Below are 19,382 nucleotides of genomic sequence, written 5' to 3'. Positions count from 1 at the left end.
ACCATTCAACGAAACATCATCGATATGGCCTTTCGGAGCAAAAGGCCCATACGTGTACCATTGATGACTGTACGACACAAAGCTTTACGCATCGCCTGGGCCCGTCAACGCCGCCATTGGACTGTTTATGACTGGAAACATGTTGCCAGGTCGGACGAGTCTCGTTTCAAATTGTATCGAGAGGATGGACGTGTACGGATATGGAGACAGCCTCATGAATCCTTGGTCCCTGAACGTCAGCAGAGGACTGTTCAAGCTGGTGGAGGCTCTGTAATGGTGTGGGGAGTATGCAGTGGGAGTGATATGGGACCCCTGGTACATCTAGATACAACTCTGACAGGTCACACGTACGTAAGCATCCAGTCTTATCGCCTGCATCCATTCATGTCTATTCTGCATTCCGACGGAATTGGGCAAATCCAGCAGGAAAATGCGACACCCCCCACCAAACTCCCCAGACATGAACATTATTTAACATATTCGGAATGCCTTGCAACGTGATATTCAGAAGAGATCTCCATCCCCTCGTACTCTCACGGATTTATATAGGGCCCTGCGCCGGCCGGAGTGGCAGTGCAGTTCTAGGCGCTACAGTCTGGAGCCGTGTGACCGCTACGGTCGCAGGTTCGAATCCTGCCTCGGGCATGGATGTGTGTGATGTCCTTAGGTTAGTTAGGTTTAAGTAGTTCTAAGTTCTAGGAGACTGATGACCAGAGCAGTTAAGTCCCATAGTGCTCAGAGCCATTTGAACCATAGGGCCCTGCAGGATTCATCGTGTCTGTTTCCTCCAGCACTACTTCAGACATTTGTCGAGTCCATGTTATGTCATGTTGCTCACTTCTGCATGCTCCCAAGGGTCCTACACAATATTAAGCAGGTGTACCAGATTCTTTGGCTCTTCAGTGTATCTTCCAGTGTAATGAAGAATAACATTTAGCAACCAGACCACAGCATCACATTACTCTTGTCCTTTTATTCTTGTCTCCTTTGCAATTGCAAAACAGCGTCAAACACTGTACTTCCTCCTTCATTGACACTGCGATTTTTACTGACGGAGCAGTATTTATGGAAATACCGTTACATACAATTTAAACTTTTCTATTTACCAGTCTGTTGCAGGTCAAACGCACGTGAGAGGACACCATTCCACTGCATTCAGATCTTATCCCCAAGGAAACCAGACATGGCACAAGGGTGACAGTTGTGTGAATGACGACACTGACACTTCAGGTGAGAGCGTTAAATATTGTGTGAAGTGACATCCCAAGTGAATCCACCTCTATATTCTGGTATTGTTAGCCAGTATAAGGCCTGTTTTCTAAGGAAGTAACTCTTTGAAACAAAAATAAAACAAGCAGTCTTTTCTTAGCAAATTTATCTTTACATGAAAGCCTTTACTTTAACCTACTTTTCTACATAATTCTGACCAATATTAATGCATGTATCATGTAATACAACCAACTTTTGAATACCATCCTCGTAGAAATCTGCCACCTGTTACCCATTGCAACATAGTCGTTTTAACATCTCCATTATCGTTATGGTGTTGCCCCACCATATGCTTTTTTAAATGCAGTAACATACAATAATCATTGGGCCCTAGATCATGGATGTACAGTAACTTGTTCCCACCCAAATGATCCAGTCAGCTCTTGAGTTTGATTGACCAAATGTGGATGGGCACAATCGATGCTGTTACTCAGCATGCAATGCCTTTTGTTTTGAGTTGCACAGTGCAGTTTTTTAACATCTATCAATAAGTTTCAGAATTTGTGGTCTCACCATGAGACAAAAAATCCATAAGCAACACATCATTCCTGTCCCAAAAAAACACTACACATGATTTTAAGGGCAGAAATTGTTTGCAGAAACTTTACTTTCTTGGGTGATGTCAAATGCCATCATTTCATGGACTGCTACATTGACTCAGGCGTAACGTAAGGACCCATGTTTCGTCACTTCTAAAATTTGGCTTAAAAACTCGTCACCTTCCTCATTTTACTTTCCTCAGCTTAAAAATCGTCACCTTCTTCACTGTACTGCTCTAGAAAAGGCAAAGAACTGTCAGTCAGCATTTTTGGTACCCATTGTGGGCATAACTTTAGATAATTTAAAACAATTGCACAAAGCACATTTTTTGATACTTGAGGGAACTCTTCAAATAACCTTGAAATCATGAAGCATCTGTTCTCTCTCACGTTTTCATCAACATTCTGCATCAAACCCTCAGTAATGACAGAAGGTCACCAACTTCATACTTCATCTCGCACATTCGTATAGCCATCTTTATTTACGTAACATCGCTTTGCTCATATGTTTCTCCATACACTTCACTGATCTGACGATGAACTTCAGCTACTTTCACGCCTTTAGCACTAAGAAAAGGAATCACAGTCGGCGGGATTCTAAATCGGACGGAGAATTTCAGATACAAACAAACGTTAACACTTCGAATGACTGTGATGGCGTCTGTGGCTTGCCAACATAGTGCAGTACACAGCGCATATGCGCCAAATGACGACCGCAGCGCTGTGGCGGTGTAATTTGAAAACACGCCTCGTATATATACCTTACTGAAAGCAAAAGTTACAATTATGTGTAATATGCAGGAAGAGTCGCTTACCGCAGACACCTCGGTAAAGGACGGTGATGGCGACGTCGGAGTGGCAGGAGGCCTGCCGCAGGGCACACGTGTCGGGGAAGTCCCGGCCGTCGCTGCCACACACGGGGCCGTCGCCGCGCTTGCAGCCTCCCAGACACAGTGCTGCCAACAGTAGAAACATGCTCTCAGGCACCTTATCCCTCCTGCATAATCATCAACAATGGCAATTTCGTGGCTGGATCAATGTTTCGTCATACCAGTTTATATAGAAATACTGCACTGGATCTGTGTACGAGCAGAATTGTAATTTCCTTCATTAACTGTGTATTACAAAATGTACCGTCAGCAATGATCTCGGAGCAATGGCACTCAATAACAAAGGCACATCATTTTCGATATGTGGGGCAACACAGTAAAACATTTTGAAGTATTGCACTTCGACAGTTTTTTTAACAAGTATTCAATATAGTATATCTTGCACGATTGGCCAATTTATGCGTATAGGTCATTTTCAAGCTCAGCCTACAAAGGAACAGATCGAAGACACAACGAGTATTTATCTAGCTTACTGTCACACAAAAATTATATCTTCAATGGACAGTCTAAAATTTTACTTACAGGAGTCGAAGTGTTCTACAATTATTATCCTGTTAATAAACGGCGATGTAACCGATCTAAAAGTGAGCACGTGTCGGAATTAAAATTGGAAAGCTTACTGCGTGCCAAGGCATCAAATGCGTCTGCAGAGTGCGCCGGTATCCAGAAAAAGGGGGAAAGGAAGTCTTTATTAAATTTTGGGCGTAAAAAACTTAGAAATACACTCTGCCAGACGGTATATCATTATAAATATAACCTGTGATAACATGACTACACATATGTAACAAATAATGTTTATTTTAGCAAGAAGGAGACATTCATTATTGACGATGGCTTACATTCAGAGTCAGAACAGATATTGTAATAAACGGCTTACTAGAAGAAATATAAACATCACGGACCTAGATTCATCTTGCGTAAAAGGCGCTATTGACAGCGAAAATATAGCAAATACTTCATCAAATAAAATTAAACAGCATGTCTCCCTGTCACTATAGGCCAGTTCACAAGTAGGACAACCAACGGCGGATCACCTCCAGCATGGCCACGCCTACTGAAGTACAGAGCTGTGCTAAAACGGCTGTTTTATTTTTAATTGACTCATTAGAGCCCTCAACATTATAGCTGTTTATAGCGTTTTACTTTAAAAAGAAGATTCCAGTGAGTGAAATTAATTATCACTACTTTCGTCAGAAATTATTCAGCTCGTTAAGGGAGACGGCAAATTTATTTTGGATGGGACTGGAAATCAGTAGTAAGGAAAGGAAGAGAAGGAAAAACTGCAGGAGAACACTGACTGGAGGACAAGAATAAAGGCAGAAACCCCCTTAGCAGAGTTTCACACAAAGCTCAATTTAATAATTCGAAACATTTGGCTTAAGCATCATGAAAGGTGGCTGTATACATGAGGGACACCGGAAGCTTTCACACAGAATAATAATCGTAAGACAGAGATTTAGAAACCAGATTTTAAATTGAAAAATAAACTGAGTTGTTATGAATTGCAGATTGGAGCAGAAGAAACCGATTAAAGATAGGAAATTAAAGATATGCATCCCGGATAAGCTGAAACAACCAGAGGTTGTGGAAAGTTTCAAATGAAGCTGTAAGTGACATTTGACCGAAACAGGGGAAAAGAGTACAAAAAAGACGAATGGTTAGATTGAAGACATGAAGTATTGAAGGGAACAGAGAAACAATTAGCCACAAAGTTGAGATCAGCATAATCCTTGGATAACATAAGAAAATGGTTCAAATGGCTCTGAGCACTATGGGACTTAACATCTCAGGTCATCAGTCCCCTAGAACTTAGAACTACTTAAACCTAACTAACCTAAGGACATCACACACATCCATGCCCATGGCAGGATTCGAACTTGCGACCGTAGCGGTCGCGCGGTTCCAGACTGAAGCGCCTAGAACCGCTCGGCCACCAGCGGCCGGCGATAACATAAGAGATATTGAATTTAAACAACGAGAAGAGAAAACATAAAAATACAGCAAATGGCGCAAGCAACAGGGAATACAAACGTCTAAAACATGAGACTGACAGAAGGCGCAAAATGGCAAAGCACCTTTGGTAAGAAGAGAAATGCAAATCTGTAAAAGCACAGATGAAATGGGAATGTTAGATGCTGTGTACAGAAATATTAAAGAAATACTCGCAGAAAAGAGCAGTTATATGAACATCGAAAGTTGAAATGGTAAACCAGAACTAAGCATAGAAGGAAAGGCTGAAAAATGGAAGGAATACAAAGAATGGATATACGAAGGAGACAAGCTTCGAAGGTAACTTGGACAGGCAAGAGGATCAGATAACTGGAAGTTCTAAGCCGAAACATGTGTCGTGGAAGTGTACCCTCACGATTACTGTGATGTCTGGAAAACCAACCATTACAGAACTATTCCACCTAGACCACAAAATATATGAGAAAGACAAAATACCTGCACACTTGAAGAAGACTGTAGCTGTAGAGAAAGCATCACATTAATAACTCATGATTTTAGTTTGTTCTGCACGCCGCTGTCAATGTTGCTGTCTGTCTTATCCCAGTCGTCTCCATGCATGCTGCCAATGAATAGATAGGCTGGAAAGAGCTGCGTTAGTTTTATTGTTCTTCTTCTACTGTGAACTTTATATTTTTGGGTACAGTATGTACGTCTTTGTGTAGTTGCTGTATTCTTTTTTTAGGTTCATGTGCCATGTATATTGTGTCATCCTTGTGTCTGTACCAATAGATGACGTTGTAGCTTATATTTGTTACTATGTCTTCAAATATTATTTTTTCAATATGATTCATGAAAACGTTGACTAATGTTCCAGAAAACTCACTTAACTTTCTAGACATATCTATAATAAAAGACAATAACAAACATACATTTGACATACAGAAAATCCTTAACAAGTGGCATTATCTTAAATGCAACCTCAAACCACCTGCAGAATCACAAACAGGCAGCAATCAGATACATGTTAAACAGACTGAACATGATCCCCTTATACACTTCTGATAACGAGAAAGAGCTAGCCATTATAAAACAAATAGCATTAAAAATGGACACAAAGAAACAATGGTAGACAAAGTAAACAGAAAAATAAAGAGAAAAATAATGAAAAAAAACTAACCAAACCACTCCAACACATATAACCTGCAGTACTACAAAAAAGGGCATACAATGACCAACCGCAAGAAATACACACGTAAAATAGGCAACATATTAAAAAAAAACAACAAGGCATAAACATTGCTTACAAAGCAAACGATTCAACGAAAACGCTCATCCTAAAACTGAAATCAAAACCAGAAAGATACCAACGATCCGGTATCCATCAGCGCAGTTGAGAGATAATGAAAATATATACAACGGAATAACTGGCAGGATATTTGACACAAGATATAAAGAACACATCAGAGCATTTAAATATGGTAGAACCGTTCAACATTTGCAAATCATCCAAAACAAGAACACCGTAGGCCAAGCAATACTGAACAATATCATACCAATAAGTAAAGACAGACGCAGCCTAGCTTTCCAAGAAAATTTCCGCATACACAAAGCTTTAACACAAAATGAACAGTTGCTCAATGACCAAATACATATTGTAAACTAGGCTCTATAAAAAATAATTGATGAAACTGCATGAAAATGAAAAGAACTTTTCCATCCTTCATCCCCTCCCACTCTCCTACCCAACCCCTCCCCCCCCTCCCAATTTCATTCCACTTTTGCTCCTCACCTTATCCTCTAAATTACACTCAATCACAACACTATTATAGACTCATGTCCACTCATCATGGTTTCTGCCTCCCCAACACAAAAAAAAAAACAGAGAGAAAGAAACTCCATACTATTCCTTCCCTACACTTTCACGGTATATAAAAAACAGCAACATAATTAAATATAATGACACACATACAATACTCTGATTAAAATAAAGATTGTAGGTCAAAGACAAACTAGTAGCAAGGTCATTTTGACAACATCGCAAAACACACACCACAACACATACTTAGGAGTATGAAAGCAAATAGGAAACAGTGGTGTGCGAAAAAGTGTTCTGTCAAAATATTAAGAAATGCATAGTGCTGCAGAACAACTAAGACTTAGGCCACATTTATCAGTGTCTAAAGCAAAAAAAAAAAACATCAACAATGTCCTAGCAGACGGCATTTCCCGATGCAAGCGAGAAATCAATCGAAAATCACCGTAAGTACAAATCAAAATATTGTTAACGAACTGTTTTCGACCTTCGAGCAAATCAAAATGTAAAAAAACTTAATTACAGACCACTGATGATGCTTTGCCTCAATAAAGGGAAACGCGTCTGGCGGAAAAAAAAACCACGCATTTTGGAGTTGCAACGACAGAACAAAAATACCCTCAATAATTGTAAATCAACTACGGACGTTTTAGTCCTACCAATGAAGTGCTTATACCTATTCGTTCCGCAAATTACGGACGTCTTTCGTGCCGACCTGGGGCACAATATGCGCCTTCAGACGTATTTAATTTATGTATGGCTTATGGTAATAATCTCCATCTTACATTTTATAATGGATTATTCCACTACTGTTAAATTTTCAGCTCATTTAGTTTAGATACGTAACGTTAGCCTTAGGCCATTCCTGTTGTACTTGCTTGAAGTGCCAGTACCCTTCCCACAATTAAATAGCTATCCGACGTTATCTGACACATCACGGAATCACCATTTAAAGTCCATCAATGAACTCGTAGCCAAGGAGCACGGACAAATTTCTCTCGATCGACCCTGCTGCACACCTTGATAAATGGCACACTCAAAATTATTACTCGAGCGGTCATTCCGAATATTACGTCTGTGCCTTTAGCTCTACTTGTCATTGGCTTTATTGTATGCATTTTATATCAATATGGCTGCGGTAAATGATGTAAGCTAGCAACACAGGTTGTCCCCGACCCCTAACCAGCTGGTGAATATCAGGGCTAACAATGCCACTTCATAGGTTTAAGATATGATTCCTATTTCTAGTGATTAGTCCAGTTCTTCTGCAGGTCTAATCAGACCAGATTTGTATAGGGAAACTACCTTCATTTGTTAACTTTAAATGTCAAGTGTTTACTAACTATTGTGAATGATGTAAAGTTTCTATAATTCTATTCTTTTGTAATAACGCCTTTAATGGCAAATGATTGATTTCTAGTGGTAGCCTTCATTACTCTTCTATCCTCTTTTCTACAACATGTAAATTACTAGACCCCCACTTATGCGACTCCTGTCCACGAGTGTTGCAGTCGCCGGTAGCAGACCCACTTTCTGCCCGTCAGCCTTGACACCAGGACCTTATCACGGTGCCCGCGTAACCATACACCGGCGCAGCCACAGCCCAACTGTCTGTCGCCACCATGCTCACAACCACGGCTGGTTCACAACCGGCCACTAGACCAACTCCGACAACGTCGCACATTTGGGAAGTAACATTTCAAACAAAATTGTTAAGCAAGACGCTTCAAGAAATGATGCTTCTCAATATGAGTTACTATAATACTGAAACTTTGTACCACCTGCCCCTAATATGCTTTTAATATTTACTTTTCATCCTCCGTTAGGATTATTCCGTCTTTCCTAAAACTTTAAATGTCGACCAGCTTCCGGAGAGCCACTTCAACATCTTTATTTTTGTTGATTAACAAACTTGATTTAAATCAATTAACGACCATAACTGACTCTCACAGAGGAGGAATGGGACTATGCAGCCAGTAAGGGTAGAAAAGAGCATTATTTTTTTTCAAATTTGGCAATACTTTTTCGCGACTACTGCATCGCCTCAGTGGCGTGATGTAGGTTACATAAACAGCTCCGCAGCAACGCGGATGGATCCCAGGCTCGGTTCTGCTGAGCTAGGGACGCTATCCACAGGTCTACTAACTAAGTAACGCTTTCACAAAGTTCAAAGCCAACCAATGGGAGAGTAGAAATCGGTCACGTGGGTGTGCGGGTTGGCCGACGAGGCAGTGCCCGCAGCAGTGGATCGATCCCTGTCTACAAGCCTTCCTACCCTACAGACCGGTCTGCCTGCTCCTCCCATTGAGGGCGAAATGTACTCCGCAACTATGCGGGATTCCGTCCGCGGTCGTTGCAGACGATAGACAAATGTACACCGTAGAATAGGAGAAGCAGAATAAATTTCCAGTTTCTGGTAACTCTCTGTTTCAGTATCAGTCCTGGATGTCCACTTACACCCATCGCGATACGTACAGAAAACCAGCAGGAAAGTTATGGGCAGGTTATGTGGGCTACAGATAAGTTAGGCGGAACGAAATTCATGTCGTTCAGATACTGTTATCATGTAAGTACATTAATATACGGCCGTGGGTACGATCCAGTCCACCACCAACAATGGAGGGTCAACATTTGACAATGCTAAAGCTGGCGAAACACTACAAAAATCGTTAAACAAACGTCGGCCGAAAATCACGAGGCAAAAGCCATCAGTCAATCCACTAACGCTACAAAAGTGCATGTACAAACATCAAAAAAACTTTTGCATCACCTCGGTTCCGAGAGTTCCGGAACCTGTACAGAGATCAACATAAACATCATTTTAGAGATCAACATAAACATCATTTCCGCCCTTTTTATTTCTCATGAAAACCGCACATTGCATGTTGTACCACCATACAGCGAAACCTTCAGAGGTGGTGGTCCAGATTCCTGTACACACCGGTACCTCTAATACCCAGTAGCACGTCCCCTTGCATTGATGCATGCCTGTATTCGTCGTGGCATACTATCCACAAGTTCATCAAGGCACTGTTGGGCCAGATTGTCCCACTCCTCAACGGCGATTCGGCGCAGATCCCTCGGAGTTGTTGGTGGGTCACGTCGTCCATAAACAGCCCTTTTCAATCTATCCCAGGCATGTTCAATAGTGTTCATGTCAGGAGGTCTGGAGAACATACTGGCCGCTCTAGTCGAGCGATGCCGTTATCCTGAACGAAGTCATTCACAAGATGTGTACGATGGAGACGCGATTGTCGTCCATGAAGACGAATGCCTCGCAAATATGCTGCCGATATGGTTGCACTATCGGTCGGAGGATGGCATTCACGTATCGTACAGCCGTTACGGCGCCTTCCATGACCAGCAGTCGCGTACGTCGGCCCCACATAATGCCACCCCAAAACAGCAGGGAACTTCCACCTTGCTGCACTTGCTGGACAGTGTGTCTAAGGCGTTCAGCCTGACCGGGTAGCCTCTAAACACGTCTCCGACGATTGTCTGGTTGAAGGCAGTCGGTGAAGAGAACGTGGTGCCAATTGTGAGCGGTCCATTCGGCATGTTTCTGGGCCAATCTGTACCGCGCTGTATGGTGTCGTGGTTGCAAAGATGGACCTCGCCATGGACGCCGGGAGTGTAGTTGCGCATCATGCAGCCTATTGCGCACAGTTTGAGTCGTAACACGACATACTGAGACAGCACGAAAAGCATTATTCAACATTGGGGAGTTGCTTTCAGGGTGCCTCCCAGCCATAATCCGTAGGTAGCGGTCATGCACTGCAGTAGTAGCCCTTGGGCGGCCTGAGCGAGGCATGTCATCGACAGTTCCTGTCTCTCTGTATCTCCTCCATATCCGAACAAAATCGGTTTGGTTCACTCCGAGACGCCTGGACACTTCCTTTGTTGAGAGCCCTTCCTGGCACAAAGTAACATTGTCGACGCGATCGAACCGCGGTATTGACCGTCTAGGTATGGTTGAGCTACAAATAACAGGAGCCGCGTACCTCCTTCACAACCATAGGTGGAAGTACAAGCGGCCAAAGACACTACTAGCTAGGGCATAGCCACCTATGGTAAACTAACAAACTAACATATACCAACAAGCGACAAACGTCGGTAAGCCCCTGCATATTAGCAACACTGACTGGCAATTACCAGCTGCTACTAGAGCCGACCAACAGGCTACAGCAGGGACACCGACGAGCTCGCCCACTGACGCACAAACAATTCGCCAATATCACCCTACACAGTGCAACAGATATGTGATCTATCGGACACAAAAACGATGATAAACCTAACTGTTGCAGGTTGCTGACGCTGAACGAGAGCATCCAGCGGCAGCCGCCGAGCAGCACCACAGCACAACGCCAAAGGTATCGACATGCATGATACCCACTACCACAAAGCCTACCCTTGCACGACCTATCGCAGGCAGCAAGACATCCGCTACTGGTCTTACCACCCAACCTAACTATCGCAGAGGTTTTTTTCCCTTGGCTCTTGCCCTGGCACTTTTTTTCCCCTGCCCTTCAAGCCGCTATCCTTCGTTCGACTTCGACCCAATCTATCTCCAGATGCGCGCGTATTAATGGTTAACCTTAACCAGACGTACGCAAACATCGCAGTACCCACATCCTGCGACACCTCACTTTAGTGAAAACTAACCCGTATGCACAGATGGCAGTAGACCTATTGAGTTGGCCATCATGCCAGTGTGGGCTTGGAGGGACTCCACCTCTTTTAAAAAAAGAAAAACCTCCTTCCTGATGGAATGGCTGGAACTGAACGGCTGTTGGTCTCTCTCCGTCTAATAGGCGCTGCTCATGCATGTTTGTTTACATCTTTGGGCGGGTTTAGTGACATCTCTCAACAGTCAGAGGGACTGTGTCTGTGATACAATATCCACAGCCTACGTCTATCTTCAGGTGTTCTGGAAACCGGGCTGATGTGTGTATATGTCTGTGTATGTTCCACATTTCCTCTTAAACCACTGGGTCGCTTTGCGAACAAACTTGGTACAGACATCATGTACGGTCTGGACAGAACCACTGTGGGAGTAAGAACTACTTACCTCACAAAGGGATAGGCGTGCGGGTGAAAAAGGAGCAGCTCATGACGCGCAAACAGTCAGACTACTTTCATCCAGTATCTGAGAATGAGAGCACTTGATGACTTCCAAGTGACTTTAAAAAAAAATTAAAAACTTTACGAGACTTTTTCACTATGATGCACCCAGCGAAATGATGAAAGGAAAAAAGTTTTATCTCTTACTACATGTTCGCATTTCGTGTGGTAAAACTACCGCATAATTTATTGCTTCTTATTACTAATCCTTTTTGTGACACAATTTGCAGGCAAGATTCGCATATACTACAGGATGTACTTGCTCAATTATATCATAGTACGGCACATAGTTGAGGAGATGTGAGGCATAAACATAGAGCTGCGCGAAATTCGCTAGAGATTCAGGTGAAATATGTGGACACATACGTGAGAAATATTTCAAATATATATGAAATATATGTGACATGTTCGTACGCGGGCAAATCCATGTGTATAAATCTCCTCCTAAACCCCTTGATCAATGTCAACCAAACATGTACACGTACAACCTACTATCTCGAAATAAATGCTGTAGGTGTAAGAACCAGCAACTTCCTGTTTGGGTGAAGGTGATAACGTAGAGGGAGAAAGGGTAAGGAGAAGGTGGACAGAGGGGAGGGGGGAGATGGACGCAGATAGGGGGCGCAGGAGGTGGAGATAGAAGGGGGGTGGGGATATGGACAGAAAGGGAAGGGGAGAAGATGGACAGAGAGAGGGGAGAGGAGGAGATGGACAGAGAGAGAGGAGAGAAGTAGATGGAGAGAGAAAAGAAAGAGGAGGAGATAGACAGAGGGGAGAGGAGGAAATGGACGGAGAGAAGGGAGGAAGAGATGGGCAGAGAGAAGGTGGAGGAAGAGATGGACAGATAGACGAGGAGAAGGAAATCGACAGAGAAATGGAAGAAGAGATGGACAGAGAAAGGGGATACAAGGAGATGGAGAGATGGGACTCATGTGTGTGTGAGATGTGCTTGCTTGTGTGAGTGTGTGGGTTTCCTTTTCTGATGAAGGCTGTGGCCAAAAGATAATGCGTAAGTATCTCTTAGTTGCGCATGTCTGCAACTTAACGTGAATCTTCACGCTAAGTAGCAATCTATCATTTCCTTATATTGTTAACATCTAATATAAACTAAAAGGTAGCCTTGTATGGAGTGACACGTGTATGATTTCAGACAAGAATAGAATACAAGTTTTTCAAATGTGCTACAGAAGAATACTGAAACTTAGATTCGTATATCAGCTAACTGAGAATATGCTGAACATAATCGGAAAGAAAAGAAACTTACGTCACCAATTGAAGGGATCGGTCTAGATGGAAAGGCCTGAGGCGTCCAGGAATAGTTAATTTGTTAGTGGAGGGAGTTGCGTGTGTGTGGGAGTGGATGAGGGAGGAGGAAGATGGATAGAGGAGGTCAATGCCGCGTATAATAAGCAGGTTCAAATGGAAGTAGGTTGCAGTGTTGTGCATAGATGAAGAGGCTTGCACGGGATACGCTAACGTGGAGAGTTGCCTGAAACCCGTCTTCGGTCGGACGAGCACGACAGGAAAGAAAATCGGCCATGGCTTTAAGAGGAAGCAACTCGGTAGCACGCCTAAGCGATCCAGGATAATTACGGGAAACCTAAATGTGTACGGCAACTGTGATCTCACTTGCCGACCTCCCGGCTATAAGTCCAGTCTCTCACCACTGCGCCACCTCGCTCGGTGACAACGAGGGGAGGAGCTTATCTAGTAGAACAACGAATGCTTCTCTAATAGTGTCTACTGTACTGACCTGAAACTCATCTCCAACTCCTCTTCCCTTTCTTTTCCTAGACCAAGGAATCGTTTTTGTCACATAATTCCTACCTGACAACCGTGAGAGTACGACACACACACACACACACACACACAAGTGTAAACCCGTAAACTTCTTCTTGCTTTTAGTCCCCCTCAAATTCTAAAATGAACCAACGTTTCGGCCGCTATTGCTTAGGTATACCTCATATAGTATGGCGCAGTCAAGTACTCAGAAAATAGTATCGCCTTCCATGCCTTATATTCATCGTAAATGGGATCAATACGGTATCAGTTTGAGGTATCCTGTAAAACTGGCCTCAGTCTAAACCGAAGTTTGCCTGTGTGGCACGTACATGGCAATTAACTGGTGAGAGAAACAGAGTAGGTTATGACTCACCTTCTTGATCCTAGAAACTAAAGTCAAGCGATTAACGAACAGTCCTATCCGAGCAGCTTGTTTACCTACCCTTAATGCATTGCAAACATCAAACTATTTGTATTCTTCTTTTCCATGTGAGTGAAATAACTTTATGGAAGTTTGACATGCAGTGAGGGCGCGACTCCTGCCGCTATGCCCCAGTCTGTAAGAGTGAGGACTTGAACCGAACACACCAGTGTGTAACACACAAGACAACTTACAACAGCTGTCCCAGATGGACAGTGAGCCACAGTAGAAAAATAACACAGAGTATTAGTATGGAGATTGAAAATGTATCCTATCCAGAATACATTATTAACTTGGAAACAATAATACGAGACAGAGTATAGTCAGAGTTCAAAAACGAGTGCTGTTGAGAAAGTACCTTTATTTAGCATGACATAGAAATCTGGAGTTGGTTAAGGTGACTGATAATCCTCCGGGGCATAAAGTCAACGTTGAAATTCAAGGGATATATCTATGACGTATCTAATAGAAGGGCAGCTGTAAGACAAGGAAATTGACTGTCCCAGAAGTTCTTTGTTTTTTGGAGAACGAATAGGAGTTTGCAAAGAAAAACTTCGAAAAACAGGAATGCAGTATGAAGTCAGACTGGAGACGAAATTAAAGGGTTCTGCATGAATTACTTGGAGTTCACTAATAACATTGATGTAGTTTCTGAAAATTCGGTACAACTTCCACGACACTTTATGAGAAAGTTTGGCTTCAAACATCCTTTCAGATAACCAAATCTATGTCAAATAACGGAAATTTACCTAAACCGTAAGCAATGCAGCATGAAAAAGTTGATAGAGTAGAAAAAGTTTCGTCCTGTTGTGAAATTATCCGTATCAGTACCTTAGGCGAAGCAGTCAATAACCGAAAAGTGATCAAATTAAAAGTCATGTTCCAATTCTTTACTAAAAATACAAATAAAAGAAAATCTTACCGGTAAAATAAGATATTTCAATACGGTAGTGAAGCCAACAACCCCATACTCATTGTACAAAGTATATTCTCAATGTCATTCAACGAGATAGAAAGGATAGAAAAAAGATAGATGGATTTTAAGAAAATAGTAGAGAGAAACAAGTTTAATACAGAGAAATGAGGGAATGAAGAAAAAGTACGTCCGTCGCTTTTAGGACTCTTATTTGTCCATGCAGTGACGATAGCCAACAAAAGACTCAGCAGGTGAAATTTAAATTGTGTTTGCAAGAGTAAAAGTATAATTGCTAGAACTGAGGAACAAAAAAAATGAATACAGATATTGTTATAAAGGAAGAAAGATCTGAAAATACGTTTAGAAATTTGATGCAAAGGTTCATGGTTTTTCAAGAGAACGAAAAAAGGTAATTGTGAGGTGGAGTCAAGCAGAAATAAATAACAAATTGAAACAACGGAGAGAAGTCAAGGATGAAAACGAATCCACTGAGCTTATTTGCATGGTCCTTAGATCTCCAAATCTTCTCCTGGGCTATTAGCATTATCCTTTCTTGAACACTGTGCGAGAGGAACGAATACATAAAAACAGGAAAAAATGTCTGCAGGAGTTTGGCATGACAGAACTCTCTCTTTTTGGTCGGTACATCAACGCACGAAAATAGTATAAGTGCTTCGACATAAACATTTCAGGTATTTCCAGGAATTCAGAAATTAAATGGAACTCTGTGATTACTATGGCGTCATTTTTGAAAATAGTGTACAAAAATAAAACTATTACAACATAATCCAAAACTTTGTTACTGTACTTACCTCTGTGGTTGATAGTGACGTTTTCAGGCTTAGGGTTGGCGTCATCCCCTGAAACAAAAGAAAAGAATTTTTAAACACTACGCACTTCGATCACCAACGGTCAAGATTGCGAGTGTTGTGAGGTAAATGTGGCACTGCGGATCACTACACAATTGGTGTATCATTAGCCGATTTCTTTCTTAGAACCACATAACACTAACTCGGATTTCAGCAAAGGACATTAATGAAGTGCCAGATAACGTTAACAGTAACCTAAAACGTTTTGAAAGTTACACAGTCTATAATAAAATTCCATGTCAAAAAGAAAGAGCCTACACAAATACTCTGTCATATCTTGATACTAATTCAAAATGGTACAAAGATTGCCAACTTTCTCTCATGGTCATAAATTCCAAATTGTGCACTCTTGCAAAATGCGGAAACATAGTAGCCTATGACTACTATGCCAGTCAGTCACAAATGGAGTCAGTGAACTCATACAATTACCTAGGTTTAACAACTGTGGATATACGAAATGGAGTTATCACATTGGTTCAGTTGTAGGTAAAGTACATAACAGATTCTGGTTCATTAGTACGATGCTGGGAAAATATGTTCAGTCTCCGAAAGTGATTGCTTATAAAACGTGCGAGCCATCCTAGAATTCTGCTCAAGCCCGTGGGACCCACATCAAATACGGCTAACAGAGAATACTTATTTAATGGGTACAAGAAAGCCATCACGTTTGTTTAAACCAGCGGAGAGTGGCATGGAAATGCTGAAGGACTTGAGGCAGACACGTGAGGATACACATCAAATACACTTTGTGATCAAAGGTATCCGGACACCTGGCTGAAAATGACTTACAAGTTCGTGGCGCCCTCCATCGGTAATGCTGGAATTCAATGTGGTGTTCGCCCTCTCTTAGCCTTGATGACAGCTTCCACTCTCGCAGGCATACGTTCAATCAGGTGCTGGAAGGCTTCTTGGAGAGTGGCAGCCCATTCTTCATGGAGTGCTACACTGAGGAGAGGTATCGATGTCGGTCGGTAAGGCCTGGCACGAAGTCGGAGTTCCAAAACATCCCAAAGGTGTTCTATAGGATTCAGGTCAGGACTCTGTGCAAGCCAGTCCATTACAGGGATGTTATTGTCGTGTAACTACTCCGCCACAGGCCGTGCATTATGAATAGGTGCTCGATAGTGTTGAAAGATGCAATCGCCTTCCCCGAATTGGTCTTCAACAGTGGGAAGCAAGAAGGTACTTAAAACATCAATTAGGCCTGTACTGTGATAGTGCCACGCAAAACAAAAAGTTGTTCAAGCCCCTGAGGCGTAGCGCCGTATAACGATCCTGCCTTGGAGGCGGTTAAGTGGGAGATGTGTCTCAGAGCTGGAGAGTGACAGATGGTGCCGCGAGACTGGACGCGCACGTAGTTTATGTATCAGCCGATAGAGGACAATATTGAATAGGGGGACAGTGATTTTAGTTTCGATTGTGCCCACTAGAGTGCACTAAAGTAATACAATGTTTTTCATAAACTGTGGTTTAAGGTTAATATGAAGATAATTGTTTAACGAGTTATGTAGTAGGATGTAGTGTGGGAACATTTCGAAGAAGTATGGATATGGACAAAGGGTTTTTTTGTAGAATACATTTGTAAAGTAAGTTTATGGTAAAGGGAAAGTTAATTCAGGTATAAATAACAATAGTAAATAACTTTATGCATAAGCAAAACTTCAGCATATTAGATAATTACGTCGGTAAAAAGTGCAGTCGTTACTATTTTGCGATTGGTTATTGATGAAAAGCGCGGATTGACGCGGGAGAATGTTGTTTTGTTATTGGCTGTTGAGTAAACTGACCAATGGTAAAGCAATATTCTTCGCGCGCCTTTCTCTGTTGGTAGAGAAGACTGAGAGTATTCTAGAGAAGAGTCGAAGCCTTGCCATGAATCAGTTCGGACGTGTGTAGTAGTAGTTCCGATGGAAATGATAAGCTGCCGGATCTAGCAGTGTTACATACAACAAAATTGTGGTAAAGTGACGGCATAATTATTCCGATGGGTGTGTAGAAATTTACGAATTTTTAAGTGAATTTTGTGATGAGAAAAGACATATATTCCGCGTGGCGTATTGAGCAGGTCGGTGGCTAAAAACTGTGACTGCATTTGGTACCGACAGACTTAATATTTGGCGACCATTATCAATAAAAAACAATCAGTATTTTTGTAGCTATTACGTTTTCGGGAACTGCAACACGTGAGTGAAAGGGATTATGAGTGACTGTGTTAAGACTAGCACGGGCTTGGCAGTGATACTTGTTCAAATGGTTCAAATGGCTCTGAGCACTATGGGACTTAACTACTGAGGTCATCAGTCCCCTAGAACTTAAAACTACTTAAACCTAACTAACCTAAGGACAACACACACATCCATGCCCGAGGCAGGATTCGAACCTGCGATCGTAGCGGTCACGCGGTTCCAAACTGACGCGCTTAGAATCGCACGGCCAGACCGGCCGGCGGTGATACTTGTTCACCTAAGTTTCAAAATATATTAATTGAGGACAAAATTTCCAACCTTTCATTTGTGTGAAAACTTTCTCCAGAAACGTAGATTAGTGACTTAAATTGCAGCCTGGTTCACGTCGAAGTACAGTAGGTTTCACTCGGCTTTACTACTGATGATCTGCTGAGACAATGTTCACAGGTAGGTGCAGGTCCATCGTAAATGGACGGAAAGAACCGCTCCGCCGCACCCCCTCCATGAAAAACACGACCACACCACAGCACCACCGCTTCCGAATTTTACTGTTGGCACTGCACACACTGGCACATGACTTTCACCCGGCATTCGCCATACCCACACCCTGCCGTCGGATCTCCCCATTGTGTACCGTGATTAGTCACTCCACACAACGTTTTTCCACCGTTCAATCGTCTAGTGTTTGCGCTCCTTATACCGAGCGAGGCATCGTTTGGCATTTACCGGCGTGATTTGCTCCGCCGATTTCACGCGGTTTTTTGCAACCACCGTCCACGATGCTCGACGGTTCCTGTCCGTCAGTACAAGAGGTGTGCCTGGTGTTGGTTTAGCTCTGGTTGTTCTTGCGTTTCCACTTCACAGTCATATCACCAACAGTCAGCTTAGGCAGATGTCCCCGATCGGATCTGTTATTTCGGTGACAGCCAACGAATAATCCATGTTCGAAGTCAGTGAGCTCTTATGTCCCACCCATTCTGCTGTTAATGCTTCTGTACTGACAACACAATACCCCCCGCCTTCTTTTGTAATAGAGGGTAGAGGGTCCGCCTCTCGTGACACCTGTTGATCAGTTCAGAATTACATTTGCGTGTCAAGACACTTTTGATCATGCAGTGTACACAACTAACTTCACCCTCTTACACCAAATCTGACGCTTAATATGTGGTTGATTTATATAGATTGGACCAAGTCATATGAAACGCCTTCGCACAGACACCCTTTTCGGATACTACTTCTGTGACGTATCTTTAACATACTGCTGACTTTGGTTTTGGTTTTGGTTTTGTAGTGTATCGTATCTGAATTGCCAGAACGCTATGATCACTGTAGTATCATTTAGTTTCTGCATCTGCGGTCTGCTGTTGTAAATCTTTCCAAGCCAGGTGAAATCAGATTTCGTTTTTGTACTTTCATGCTGCTCCTTGTAGTAGGGGGAAATACAAAAAGATCGTGTACAATTGAGTCTGTCTTCTGTTAACTCTCATGCTTGGTGAAAGTAATACTGTGCTTCGCAGTGAGCTTTTGATAACATCCAAGAAACAAGACATTTATCATGATTATTCAATACGACAGGCATCCTTTTCAATAGGAGACGGCATCTTAGAAGAGAACCTTGTGCGACCG

General features: G+C 42.5%; 1 protein-coding gene across 1 annotated transcript in view; it reads right to left on the bottom strand.

Annotated features, from left to right (window-relative positions):
- LOC126456279 (agrin-like) overlaps positions 1-19,382 on the bottom strand; it is a 172,310-nt gene that overhangs the window by 104,917 nt on the left and 48,011 nt on the right. Inside the window, exons 2-3 of the mRNA XM_050092030.1 lie at positions 15,514-15,561; positions 2,624-2,764 (exon numbers count right to left, since the gene is read on the bottom strand). Coding sequence (XP_049947987.1) covers positions 2,624-2,764; positions 15,514-15,558 — 186 coding nt within the window. The 5' untranslated portion in view covers positions 15,559-15,561. The remainder of the gene's footprint in view (positions 1-2,623; positions 2,765-15,513; positions 15,562-19,382) is intronic.

Source organism: Schistocerca serialis, chromosome 2, assembly GCF_023864345.2.
Source record: "Schistocerca serialis cubense isolate TAMUIC-IGC-003099 chromosome 2, iqSchSeri2.2, whole genome shotgun sequence".
Lineage (NCBI taxonomy): Eukaryota > Metazoa > Arthropoda > Insecta > Orthoptera > Acrididae > Schistocerca > Schistocerca serialis.
Note: the sequence above shows the minus strand (reverse complement) of the source record. Positions and strands in the feature narration are given on the sequence as shown.